The sequence below is a fragment of the Cheilinus undulatus genome, linkage group 14 (genome assembly GCF_018320785.1).
Source record: "Cheilinus undulatus linkage group 14, ASM1832078v1, whole genome shotgun sequence".
Classification (NCBI taxonomy): Eukaryota; Metazoa; Chordata; class Actinopteri; order Labriformes; family Labridae; genus Cheilinus; species Cheilinus undulatus.
Window position 1 is genome coordinate 4,460,034 of NC_054878.1, and position 13,486 is coordinate 4,473,519.

The 13,486-nt window shown below is 39.2% G+C and overlaps 1 protein-coding gene across 1 annotated transcript; it reads right to left on the reverse strand.

Annotated features, from left to right (window-relative positions):
* Positions 1–10,641: 10,641 nt before the first annotated feature.
* LOC121521796 (trace amine-associated receptor 1-like) lies at positions 10,642–11,643 on the reverse strand. Its single transcript, XM_041805960.1, has one exon. It carries the CDS (start codon positions 11,641–11,643, stop codon positions 10,642–10,644), a length of 1,002 nt encoding a protein of 333 aa, XP_041661894.1.
* Positions 11,644–13,486: the final 1,843 nt, after the last annotated feature.

The following is a 13,486-nucleotide window of genomic DNA, read 5'->3' on the forward strand; positions in this document are numbered from 1 at the left end:
AGTACTGGTAAATCCAGTACTGCATCTAACAGTACTTAGTCTATCAGCGCTGCATACTGCAGTACTGCATCTAACAGTGCTGCACAAAACAGTACTGCATCTAACAGCACTGCCTCAAACAGATCTTCATCTAACAGTACTGGATCTAACAGTATTCCATCAAGCAGGACTGGATCTAACAGGACTGCAAAAAACAGTACTGGATCTAATATTACTGTATCTAAAAGTACTGCATCTAAAATTACTGCATTAAACAGTGCTGCATCTAGTAGTGCTGGATCTAACAGTACTCTGTCTAACAGTGCTAGATTTGTCTGTGCTGCATCTAAATGTACTAAATCCATCAATCCTGGTTGTATTTGTACCGTTTCTAACAGTAATGGATCTAAGATTACTGTTTTTAACATTACTGCATCTTACAATACTGCATCTAATAGTAATTGGGTTCAAAAGTACTGGTTCTAACAGGACTGTATCTATAAGCACTGCATATAACAGTACTATATTAAACAGTACAGTATTCAACATCACTGCATCTCACAGTACTGGATCCAACAGTACTAAATCAGGCAGTACTGTTTCTATAACTACTGGACCAAACAGTCCTGCATCAAAGAGTACTGCATCTAACAGTTCTGCATTTAAAAGTACTTTTCTGACAGTACCACATCTAACAGTACTGGACCTAACAGTACTGCATCTAAAAGTACTGAATCAAACAGTACTGGATCTAACAGGACTGCATTTACCAGTAGTATTTCTAACAGTGCTGGATCAAACAGTACTGAATCTAACAGTGCTGCACCAAAGAGTACTGCATCTAACGGTTCTGCACAAAACAGTACTTCATCTAACAGTATTCCCTCAAACAGACCTTTCTCTGACAGTACTCTCTCTAACAGTACTGCATCAAACAGCACCGAATCTAATATTACTGTATCTAAGAGTACTGCATTTAACAGTACTCTGACTAACAGTGCTGGATCTGTCAGTATTGCATCTTATAGAGCTGCAGCTAACAGTACTGCATCTAACAATACTGGATCATACAGAACTGGATCTAATTGTACTAAATCCATCAATCCTGTACGTATCTGTACTGTTTCTAACAGTACTGGATCTAAAATAACTGTATCTTACATTACTGCATCTAATAGTAATTAAATCGATCAGAACTGGTTCTAACAGTACTGTATTTAAAAGCATTGTATTTAACAGTACTATATTCAACAGTACAGCACTCAACATTACTGCATCTCACAGTACTGGATCTAACAGTACTAAATCAGGCAGTACTGTTTCTATAAGTACTGGACCAAACAGTACTGCATCTAACAGTTCTGCATTTAAAAGTACTTTTCTGACAGTACCACATCTAACAGTACTGGATCTACCAGTACTGCATCTAACAAGGATGCATCCAACAGTACTGCATCTAATAGGTCGTTTCCATCGAGCAGTCCGGTTCAGTTCGGTGCGGGACGGCACGCTTTTTTTGTTGTTTCCATAGAGAAAGGGTCCCAAAAAAGTGAACCGTACCATCCCACTTTTCGGCACCCTTCCGTAGGGGTGCCAATCTTACCTAACTGTACCAAAAAGGTGGAGCTACACACACAACAATAGGGGTTGCACTGACGTCACGTCAACGCGCAACTCAGCTGCTCGCCTCCAGGCTTCAAAGACGGAAGTCTTCGCTGTGAGAAGTGGGTGAAAACGGGAGAAAAATGGACCAATATCTGCCTAAATGGGAAATATTTGGACTCGACGGAGATCCAAACTGTTTCCTCGTCTTTGGATGTTGGTATCTGGCCACAAATCAAGTTTCCTGACGTTTAGCTGGATGATTTTAAGAACACAAAGCAGAACCTGAAGGCTCACATCAGCCTGATCCATCCGCGATTGATGAGAAACTAAATTAATGCTGAAATTTGTGAATACGAAGCCTTTGAACAGTTCATTCTCATCTGTAACTAGTTATTAATCTACACCTTACGTTAGATAAACAGTGATAACATCGCTCTGTGGTTGTTGAACAAGCTCGTAAAACTTCAGGCTGCAGACTATTTTTAAACGAGATCAGCGCACCCCGGATTTCTGACTTAATCTAGCTTGATTTTAACACCAGCTGAACTTTAACTTTATTTTGAATGCGGCGAATTCTCACAGTACAGCTCCAAACTTTCATATTTTCTCATGTAAACTGTTCTAGACTAGATATATTCACATATTAATGTAGCGTTACGACTTAAACCATCTCTGTACACTGAGGAGCTGTACTGAGAGCGGTTTAAATCATTAAGATGTAGTTTTTTTTTTTTTTTAAAAGCACTTTCAGCTGAAATAAAGCTTTTTAATGTTTATTCCCGACTGATTTCTGTCACTCATCCTTTCTATAACTCTGCAGCTGGAACAGCTGACTCGCGCTGTCTGTGACTTTACATGCATGCTTTCACAGCCCCGCCCACCAAGAGAGCACGGGTGTCTGTGGAAACGCAAACTGTATTGGGGCTTAGCGTACCAAACCGAACTGAATCAAACCGGACCCCCTGATGGAAACACGGCTTGACAGCACTGCACCAAACAGTGCATCTAACAGTGCTGGATCAAACAGTACTGTATCTAAAAGTACTGCATCGAACAGTACTGCATCTAAAGGTACTGCAAAGAGAAGGGTTGCATCTAACAGTACTGCACCAAAGAGTGCATCTAACAGTGGCGGATCAATCAGTACTTTATTTAACAGTACTGCATCAAAAAGTACTGGATCTACCAGTACTGCATCTGAAAGTACTGTATCTTACAGTACTGCATCAAACAGTGCATCTAACAGTGCTGGATCAAACAGTACTGTATCTAAAAGTACTGCATCGAACAGTACTGCATCTAACAGTACTCTAACAGTAGCTGCGGTTACATGAGCCTTTTTTTTCACGATCAGATTAAATTCATTCAGACCAGAGATTAACACGTCTCTGTACACATGGACGCTAGAAGATACAATCCAATTCAGATACGGTGCTCAGGCATCTCAATCTGAGCTGAATACAAATGTTCTGACATGCGCCTTATCGTCCCACCGGTTAAATCTACCGACAATTTACCGTAGAAGAAGAAATTATTCTTCTGCTTCTGTACACAAACCATCTGACTTACACTAGCCATCCCCAAATGATGGCCAGCAGGCCAGGGCTGGGGCCAGTAGGGGTCATCTGGCTCGCGAGATGTTTGGGGAAAAAGATGGATATTTTTGATATTAATTTACAATATTTACGTATTTCACATACAAATTTCCACTCACTTATCACGATCTATCTATAATTATAGCAAGGAAAGGTTGTCATATGATGCAATAAATGATTTAAATAGCCTATGGTTCACTGAACTCTCTTTAGAGCAGGGAGGAACATCATAAAAAGACACACAGCAGAGCGCACAGCAGGGCATCCTCTCAGCTCTGCAAACATGCTGTCACAAAATAGGCTGATTCAGACTGCATGATTTTTTAGACTGAAGGAGATTCATTTATTTTGTCTACTTTTTATGTTTTTTTAATTCCTTTTAAATTAATTAATTTTTTTAAGATGAAGAATTTAACCACCGTGCACAGCTGCAATTCGCTCTCTAGAGTCCAGTCCTGTCTGCACCTCTGACTAGTTTTCTGCATCTCTAGGCCTTAACAAATATCAGAGCCAGAAGTTTTTGCCTTTTAAAACCAAACTTCTGTTAGGGATTAAAACAGCTGCTCTCAGGATAGCAAATACTTTCCCTGCGTAACAGTCCATCAGCCACAAACGCAAACATCGTACCTTACTTTGGTGAGTGATTCAGATCAGTGTCTGCCTGATTTAACCCCTTATTATAAAAATCTTTAATGCCAAACTAATATCAACTAAATTTATTAACATACAATATAATTTTATGTCAACAAGAAGTGCAATTATGGTCTCAATCACTTACGTTAAACGGGGCATCCTGTGGTGTATTTAACTCTGGGTCTCATCAAATGGTAAAAATTCCTCTCATAACTGTAAAAAACATTCTTTATAACTACAAATGTAATCCTAATCTGTACACAAGCTGTCCTATGACTTGGTGCAGCACCAAAAGGCATCCAAAATTACGCATGGAGATGGGTCAGTTCATGATGCATGCAGGGGTGTAAGGGGGATTCTGATAGAACAGATATGCAGAAGATTGACTGCAGGGCTCAAACGTGCCTTAAAGTCAAGTTTTCACTCAGTAGGTGAGGGGTGTAGCTCTGTGAGTCTGAAAACGTTTAAAAATTTAAAAAAAAAAAAAATGCTGTGATACATAGCACATTTATGCCTGTCCTGTTTAGATTATATCTTCGAACATCCAAGACATTTTATTGGTGTAATGAGTGGAAAAAAATCCAATGTCTGGCCCTCGGCTTTCTGACCTTGAAATATTTTGGGATAAAAGTAAGGAACCCTGCTTTACACCGTCAGGTCGCTCGCTCGTGTTTTTCAACTCATCCCCGCACGAAAATACTGGTTTGTATACTCACTCTTGTGCGTACTTTATATAATCTTTATTGCTGTAGACAGTTCTGATGTTTCTGGTGCTTCTCCTGTCAAAGCAGCAAGCTCAGCGGTACATAGGCTTCTGCCGTAGTCCATTCAAAGGAGGAGAATAACGAAGCATGTGACGTGGGGCAGCCATGCGCAGTAAGACAAAAACACCCCGAATGAGGAGAGGTGATCAGATCAAGTGTCTTCATGGACGCTGATCCGAATGAGGATCAACATAAACCACCCCTCTCGTTCGGAATGAAATTCCTTTCTGAATACATGCCGGATCAGAATATTTCATTCCAAATGGAGTGTGTATATGAAGCATTTTCATTCCGATCAGGCATTTATTCTGATTACAAGTGGTCCATGTAAACATGCCTGGTGCTGGATCTGTCAGTACTGCATCTAACAGAGCTGCAGCTAACAGTACTGGCTCTAACAATACTTGATTTAGCAGTACTGGATCTAACTGTACTATATCCATCAGTCCTGTATGTATTTGCAACTGTTTCGTAAGGCACTGGGTCTAACAGTACTGCACCTAACAGTAATGCATCTAAGACAGCTGCATCTGACAGTACTTCTTTTAACAGTAGTGTTTTTTACAGTGGTGATTCTAACAGTACTGCATCAAACAGTACTACATCTAACACAGCTGGATCTAACAGAGCTGCATCAAAAAGTATGCATATAACAGTACTGTAGCCATTACTGCATTTCACAGTACTGGATCCAACAGTAAATCATGCAGTACTGTATCTATCTGTACTGGACCTAACAGTACTGCATCAAACAGTATGCATATAACAGTACTGTATCAAACATTGCTGGATCTCACAGTACTGAATCTAACTGTACTCAATCCAACAGTACTGTATCTAACTGTACTCAATCCAAAAGTACTGCATCTAACAGTACTGCATCTAAAAGTACTGTATCTAACAGTACTGAATCAAACAGTACTGAATCTACCAGTACTGCATCTAAAATGACTGAATCTAGCAAGGCTGCTTTTTACAGTACTGCATCCAACAGTGCTGCACCAAACAGTATTGCCTCAAACAGTACTGAACAAAACAGTAGTACGTCTAACAGCGCTGCACCAAACAGTACTGCATCTAACAGTACTGCATCAAACAGTGCGGAATCTAACATAACTGGAACTAAAAGTACTGCATCTAACAGTAGTCTGTCTAACAGTGCTGGATCTGTTGGTACTGCATCTAAAAATACTGGATCTAACAGTACTGGATCTAACTATACTTAACCCATCAGTCCTGTATGTATTTGTAACGTTTCTAACTGTACAGGATCTAACATCACTGTATTTAACATTACTGCATCTTACAGTACTGATTCAAATAGTAATTAAATCCATCAGTACCAGTTCGAACAGTACTGTTTTTATAAGCACTCTACTTAATAGCACTATATCTAAAAGTATGGGAGTAGCCATTACTGCATTTCACAGTACTGGATCCAACAGTACTAAATCATGCAGTACTGTATCTATCTGTACTGGACCTAACAGTACTGCATCTAACACTACTGCATATAACACTACTGCATATAACACTACTGCACCAAACAGGACTGCATCTAACAGTGCTGAATCTAACACTGCCTGCCAAACAGTACTGCATCTGTCCTACATCCATCAGTCCTGTATGTATTTGTACTTTCTAACAGTATTGGATCTAAGATTACTGTATTTAATATTACTGCATCTTATTGTAATTAAATCTATCAGAACTGGTCCTAACAGTACTGTATTAATAAGCACTGTGTTTAACAGTACTATATTTAACAGTACAGCATTCAACATTGCTGCATCTCACAGTACTGTTTCTATCAGTACTGGACCTAACAGTACTGCATCTAACATTACATCTAACATCTCAAAGTGCTGTATCTAACAGTACTGGATCTAAGTGGGCTGCATGTAACAGTACTGCATCAAAAAGTACTGCATCCATCAGTACTGCATCTAACACTACTGTATCAAACAGTACTGCATCTAACACTACTGCATCTAACAGTACGGCACCAAACAGTACTGTATCTAACAGTACTGCATATAACAGTACTGTTTCTAATAGTTCTGCATCTAACAGTACTGAATCTTAAAGTACTGCATCTAATAGTAATGCCTCTTACAGTGCTGCATCTTAAAGTACTGCATGAAACAGTTCTATATCTAACAGTAATGAATCAATCAGTTCTGTTTGATGCACTAAATCCATCAGTACTCTATTTAACATTACATTATTTAACAGTTCCTGCATCTGACATTGCTGCATCTAACAGTCCTGGATATGATAGTACCAAATCCACCAGTACTTTTTCTATCATACTGCCTCTAACAGTACTGTATCTACATCTGTTTTCCATTATGGAAACATTCGTACCGAAACTGCTGTTAAGTGTGAACTAACTTTGTTTGTTTTCATACCAAATTTGATGTCAGAACTTTTGTTGTGACTTTGTGAAACATGTTTGTCTTTTACTGTCCTCTTATTATTTTATTGTTTTTTTTTTTAATCTCGACCTCAAGTCTGTAATAAAGAGTGAATTGGATTAGAAAATATTAAGCAAATAAACACTGATAAAGTCATTGTTTTAGGTCTGATTAAATCAGCAGTTTTTGTGTCAACTTTCCACTTCAGGCTCTGGTAGAGAGTAGTTTCCCTGCCTGAGGTCTAAAATGAAAAGACTTATTTCCTTCATGCATTTCTCACCAGTAAGAGTGTCAAACCCAGGGATGGACAGCATAGAAACCCCAGAAATATGGAGCTAAAATATCTTCCTTGCTGATGGCTGCCCAGATAGAAAAAGACGTTAATTCAATGTTGTATTTTGGTCAGATTGGTTATTTTTGGTTGAGGCTGAAAAATCTATGCTGTTTCAATGTTTAGTTACAGTTACCATTTCAACATTTGAAAAACTGTTGTTGGATCAGTGTAGTATAGATGATGATTTTTCAATGTTGAAATGCCCTACATTGAATTGACATCATTTCAATGGTGCTGATTGGGGGGGTATATATTTGGGGGCGGACAAGACCAAGAGCGTTCTCTGGAGTACTACAACATGACAGGTATGGTACGACTTGCTGACAACCCAAATAGCAAAAAGTCATTGAATCAACATTGTGATACTGTCAGGCTGAAGATTGCAATCAACATTGATGTCAGACGTTGAAAAACACATTGAAAGTGCTCGCTATGATCAACATGGAAATAACGTAGAATTTCCAATCAATTCTGAAAATGAGTCAGCCTTGATTCAACTACGATATGATCAACATTGAAAGAATGTAGAATTGCATCAACACTGATTCAACTATATATATGTGCATTGCATTATACATTGAAACAATATTATTACTAAGTAAAGAAAGGTAAAGTTGTACTTTATTGGGGCACAGGTGGCCGAGTGGTTGAGGCGCGCGCCCAAAGTGCGCGGGCGACCCGGGTTCGGGTTCACCTGGGGCCCTTTACTGCATGTCTCTCCCCCGCTCTCGTCCCTGTTTCCGACTCTATCCACTGTCCTCCTCTATCAAGTAGGGGCACAAAAATGCCCAAAATAAACCTTTAAAAAAAAAAAAAAAGTTGTACTTTATTCAACCTCGAAGGGAAATTCATAGTTTATACTGTTTTTGTTGTTTTTACATATTACACACACATACAGTGACGGCCTTGTTGCTCATTGCTAAGTGCTGCCTTAAGCTGTTGGAAGGCTCAGTCTGGAAGGAGTTTGGCTGGAGAGTGGAAGGTTGCTGGTTCAAGTCCTGGTGGGAGAGGAGCTGGACCTGGTAGCTGGAGAGGTTCCATCACATCTTGAGCACTGTCAAAGTGCCCTTGAGCAAGGCACCAATTCCCAAACAGTGTAAACTACAAATTTCCCTTCGGGGATGAATAAAGTACAACTTTACTTTGCTTAGTAATAACATTGTTTCAATGTATAATGCAGTCCATATAGTTGAATCAATGTTGATGCAATTCTACATTCTTTCAATGTTGCTCATATCATAGTTGAATCAAGGTTGATTCATTTTCAGAATTGAATGGAAATTCAACATTATTTCCATGTTGATCACAGCGAGCACTTTCAATGTGTTTTTCAATGTCTGACATCAATGTTGATCACAATCTTCAGCCTGACAGTATCACAATGTTGATTCAATGACTTTTTGCCTCTTTTGCCTCAGAAGACTCCGATCAATAGACATCTGCAGTAAGATGCTGCAGATGTTTTATCAGTCTGTGGTGGCAAGTGTTCTGTTTTATGCTACAGTCTGCTGGGGAGGCAGTGTAAAACACAAGGATGCAAGGCGTCTGAACAAACTGGTTCAAAAAGCCGGCTCTGTGGTCGGAATCAAATTGAACTCATTGGAGGATGAGGTGGAGAGATGCGCACTGAGCAAGGTGGAGGCCATTCTGAGAAACATGGATCATCAACTTCATATCTCCCTCAATGAGCAAAGAAACAACAGTGGTGGACGGCTCCTATCCCTGCGCTGCAGGACAGAAAGATTTAGAAAATCTTTCATACCATCAGCAATTAGACTGTATAATTCTAAAGTAAACAGATGAGACTCTCAGACAATTGAATTTCCCTTCGGGGATAAATAAAGTTTTTGTATTGTATTGTATTGTAAGCTAATGACAGCATAAGGCTGTGTAAACCTTGGGGTCATCTTAAGACTGAGCAAAAAGTCTAGTGACCAAAACCAGGGGAGTTTTTAACAGAACATGAAAGGAGTTTCAGTCACTGATCAGTGCACCTTCACTGATCAATAGTAAGGAAGCTCTGCTAATGTGCAACCCTGCATCAACTGTACAAATGAAGACGTATAGTTCCCACTAAATAAGAGGGAAAGGCAGGTGTTTGAGGACATTTACAGACCAAAAATATAATAATGTTAAAAATGTTTAAAGATTAGATATAAATGTTTGAAATTGTGGTTGTTTAAATTTTTTTTTCCAATCTTTATCTTTATGTGGGTGGGGGTCCACCAAATGACTCACTCTCCGACACACTGAAAACCCCTGCTATGTATCATAGATACCTCTGCTATAGGATGAAACACATGCTCTCTCTTTTCATCAACATGATCAGTTTAAGCTCTCCTCTTAATAAAGCTGCTCTCTGTGTTCATATGAAACTCTACACAGACATGAGTCAGACTTCACTGATAGAGACCGACACTGAGACACTGGAGATTAAATGTTCTTGTTCTTATATATTTCTTTAATGGTAGTAATTTTATTTTAATGCAAAAAACAAAAAAAAACTAACTGTTAATGAACTGTTTATTCTGAAATAAAATAAAAACTCAATGATCATTTCTAATTCTCACTCAGATCTTCAACAGAGTCTGCTCAGTATTTCTCCCTCCATTCTCCTTAAGAAAAGTCTGTCATCATTTATGGTGTAAATTTCTTTATATGGGTAAAATCAAGCTAAATTTGACTTTATTCAGCTGAAATCTCCTGGACTCCTTAGTTACTCATTTATCTGTTACAGCCTCTTATCAGTCTCTGTTTCTGCCTCCATGAACCATATTTAAAGTTTTAATGTTCCTATCATCTTTTATGTCTGTTCATTATCAATAAGTGGCAATGCAGAGATTCTATCATTAATTTGTTCCCCATAAACATATGATATAAAGGGGATATTAACCAAATCATATTTTAACATTGCACACACTCATGGCTCATACGGGTGACACAGAGACACACACAGCTGGAGCACACACACACACACACACACACAGCGCTGACGCTGCTCCTCTGTGGTCAAAGGAGAGCTTTATTGCAGGAGAGAAGAGTTTAGGTATTCTGAAACTTTTGCCGTCGACAGACTGAAGTCTGAAGACTACAGTCTACCAACATTTTAGCGTGCGCTTCAGAGTAGGTGTGTGCGTGAGCCTCACGGTTGTGTGTCATATGGAGCATGAACAAAAATGAGGAAGAGAGTCCCCATCTCTGGTTTATTCATTTACATTTATCTATCAAAGATACTTATGTGATGCTTTGGTGGATCAAGATGAATTTAGGAATTTCATATGATGTGTTTTACAAATTATCATCACTCTCAGAGTCTATCTCAGCAGTTTGGTGTTTGTTAAATCACCCTGAAATATTTTCCCAGTAACAATCATCATAAAGGCCGTCCTGAACCAGCTGTAAAAGAAAGCATAAATGAAAGGATTGAACATTGAGTTGAACAGAGCTAGCCAGCTCAGAGTTTCAACAAGAGGAACTGGAGCTGGATTCTGGCTGAAAGGAGAAAAGTGGAAGTAGAGGATTAAAGGAGTCCAACACAGGAGGAAAACTCCTAAAACTATGGCTAAAGTCTTGGTGGCCTTTCTCTCATTCTTACTGACCGTGGCTCCAGACTTGGTGCTCTGACATGTTTTGTTCTGGATTCTGCGAGCCTGTTTCAGCGCCACCAGGAAAACTTTCAAGTAGACACAGAGCATTATTATCACTGGGAGGTAGAAGGAAAAAGCAGATACAACTGTGTTCACCATAAGCATGTCTAGAGAACAGCTGTCTTCACACATGTTGTCAAGCCCAGCATTTAAGACCCCGATGCCAATGACAGCCGAGCCCCCCCAGCTGATCAGGATCATGAACACAGTAACATGATGGTTGATTTTAGCTTTATAGGTCAGGGGCTGACACACTGCATAATATCTATCAATGGAAATACAACAGAGGTTCAGAATAGAGCATGTGCTCAGAGACACGTCAAAACTGTTGCAGACTTTACAAAATAAATCCTCCTGATAGAGACAGGAGCTGAGAGAAAACGCCATGTTGAGAGGAAAAACCAGCACCCCTACAAGAAGGTCGGCCACAGCCAGAGAGAGGATCAGATAGTTAGTAGGAGAGTGCAGCTGAGTGAAGTACATGATGGAGATCATGACAAGAAGGTTTCCACACACTGTGACTAAAGACAACAAAAACAGGAACAGATATAACAGCACACAGATTATGGATGGGCTTTTTGTCAGGATGTAGCTGAAATCAGAGATTTCATAGCAGGGATGGATGTCCACAACTATGACAGTCCTGTTGATGGAGAAACCTGGTCCCATGTTTGGAAAGTCCTACAATGCAGTCCAGTTCATTTATGAGTGAATCAGAGACAAGCATTAGAAAGACAGAGACATTTCAAAGCAGGCAGAAACAACATCAGCAATGTCAGTTCAAATGACCTGAATGAACCTGTTTGTCTCTCAGTCCAAACCTTCATGTTGTCCATGCACTGGAGTGAATCAGTGTCACATCTAACCCTGACCCTGTAACTCTGAGCACAAGCACTATACTTATCAACACCTCCCTCATCATCAGGACCACTGTCCAATCAGCTCAAGTCTATTTGCATCAGATGGAAACAACAACTATGCTCAAAAGTCAAACTTTTGCAAAGAAAAAAACTAAAACTACGTCTGCATGGTGATTACACTCCTACAGGAAGTATGAAGTTACTCCACAGCCAAAGTATGATAGAAGTTATATTTTTACCTTTTAAACTTGTGATTTTGACTTTCTGTCTCATTTATTTGCCTTTTGAAAACATTATTTTACCTTTAAATTTCATGGTTTGACCTTTTGAATGAATAAGTTTGACTTTTTATCTCACACTCTGAGCCTTTAAACTTAGTATTTTACTTTTTTTCTTCTCACAATGATTTATTATCAGTGTTATTTATATTTTTCATTTTTTACAAATGGTGAAAATGAGGTTTGCAGTTTCTATTGAAATGTTGAGCTTGTTAAGCTCTTAGGTAAGGTCTAAATTCAGAATCTGCGATTGACTTTCACAATCCTGGCCTTAAAAGTCCGGCCCTCAGGACTTCTCATCGGAGCAAATCTGGCTTTGGATTCAACATAAGTTGTACACCCCTGCAGTAAAGTATCTTATGGTACTCCTTGATACAGTTGTACCAGATACAGTACTGTTGCCTACTGTTGGATACACTACTCTTAAATACAGTACAGTACAGATACAGTACTGTTAGATAGTAGTACTGTTAGTTAAAGGGGCTCTATGCAAGATTTAGAAAAATATCAGTGTAGCGACACCACTGGCCATTAGGTGAACTACAACAACATAGTGTTGCTCGTCCACGACGGTGTGCTCCTTGCTCATGAACAAGCCTCGGGTTTATCAGCTGATACACACGCAGACCAAGGTGATTAACAGCATCATGTATACAGAGGAGGTAAGTGAAATAACACTTAAAAGTTCCATGAACTAAAAATGAAAATGAAAAAAGTATATTTGAACCTCTAGTGCAGACACAGCACAAAATTAAATATTGGTTCGGATGAGGCGATTTACAAAGGACAATATTTTCGTGACCATTTCTATGAATGAACAACTTAGTGACTTAGTGCAGCACTGACCAATTTTATTGTCTTTTTACATGTGTGAAGTGTATTGAATGGGACGCGTTTTAGAGCAGAAGCAACAGGGCTAACATTGCTTAGCTCTGATAATAGTGCCTTGATCGTGGATATCAGATAGCTGACGTTATGTGTTGAAGATATTTACGAACTAAGTATCAAAAAATAAACTCAGTAAGTTGAGTCCAGTGTCAGGAAGCAAGAAAAAGATACAATATTATCCAGAAAACACTAAATGAGCAACGTGACATTCTCGTTGTTTGGATAGCATCTTCGTAAGCAAGCTAACGTGATGTAGCATATGGTTTATACAACATAAAACACTACATTTTATGTCATGGTCTGGAGTGATGCCTTACCTTTTCAACAGAAAGACGGCTATCTCTGGATCAGTATTTATCCCGAGCGAAGCTCCCTCTATTTCTCAAATGCTCCACCGATATTTATCCTCGATTTCCTCCTGCATCGGCCACACTCTCTTTTAGCTTGACGGGCTTCAGCAAATAAAACTATCATAGTTTTTATGTT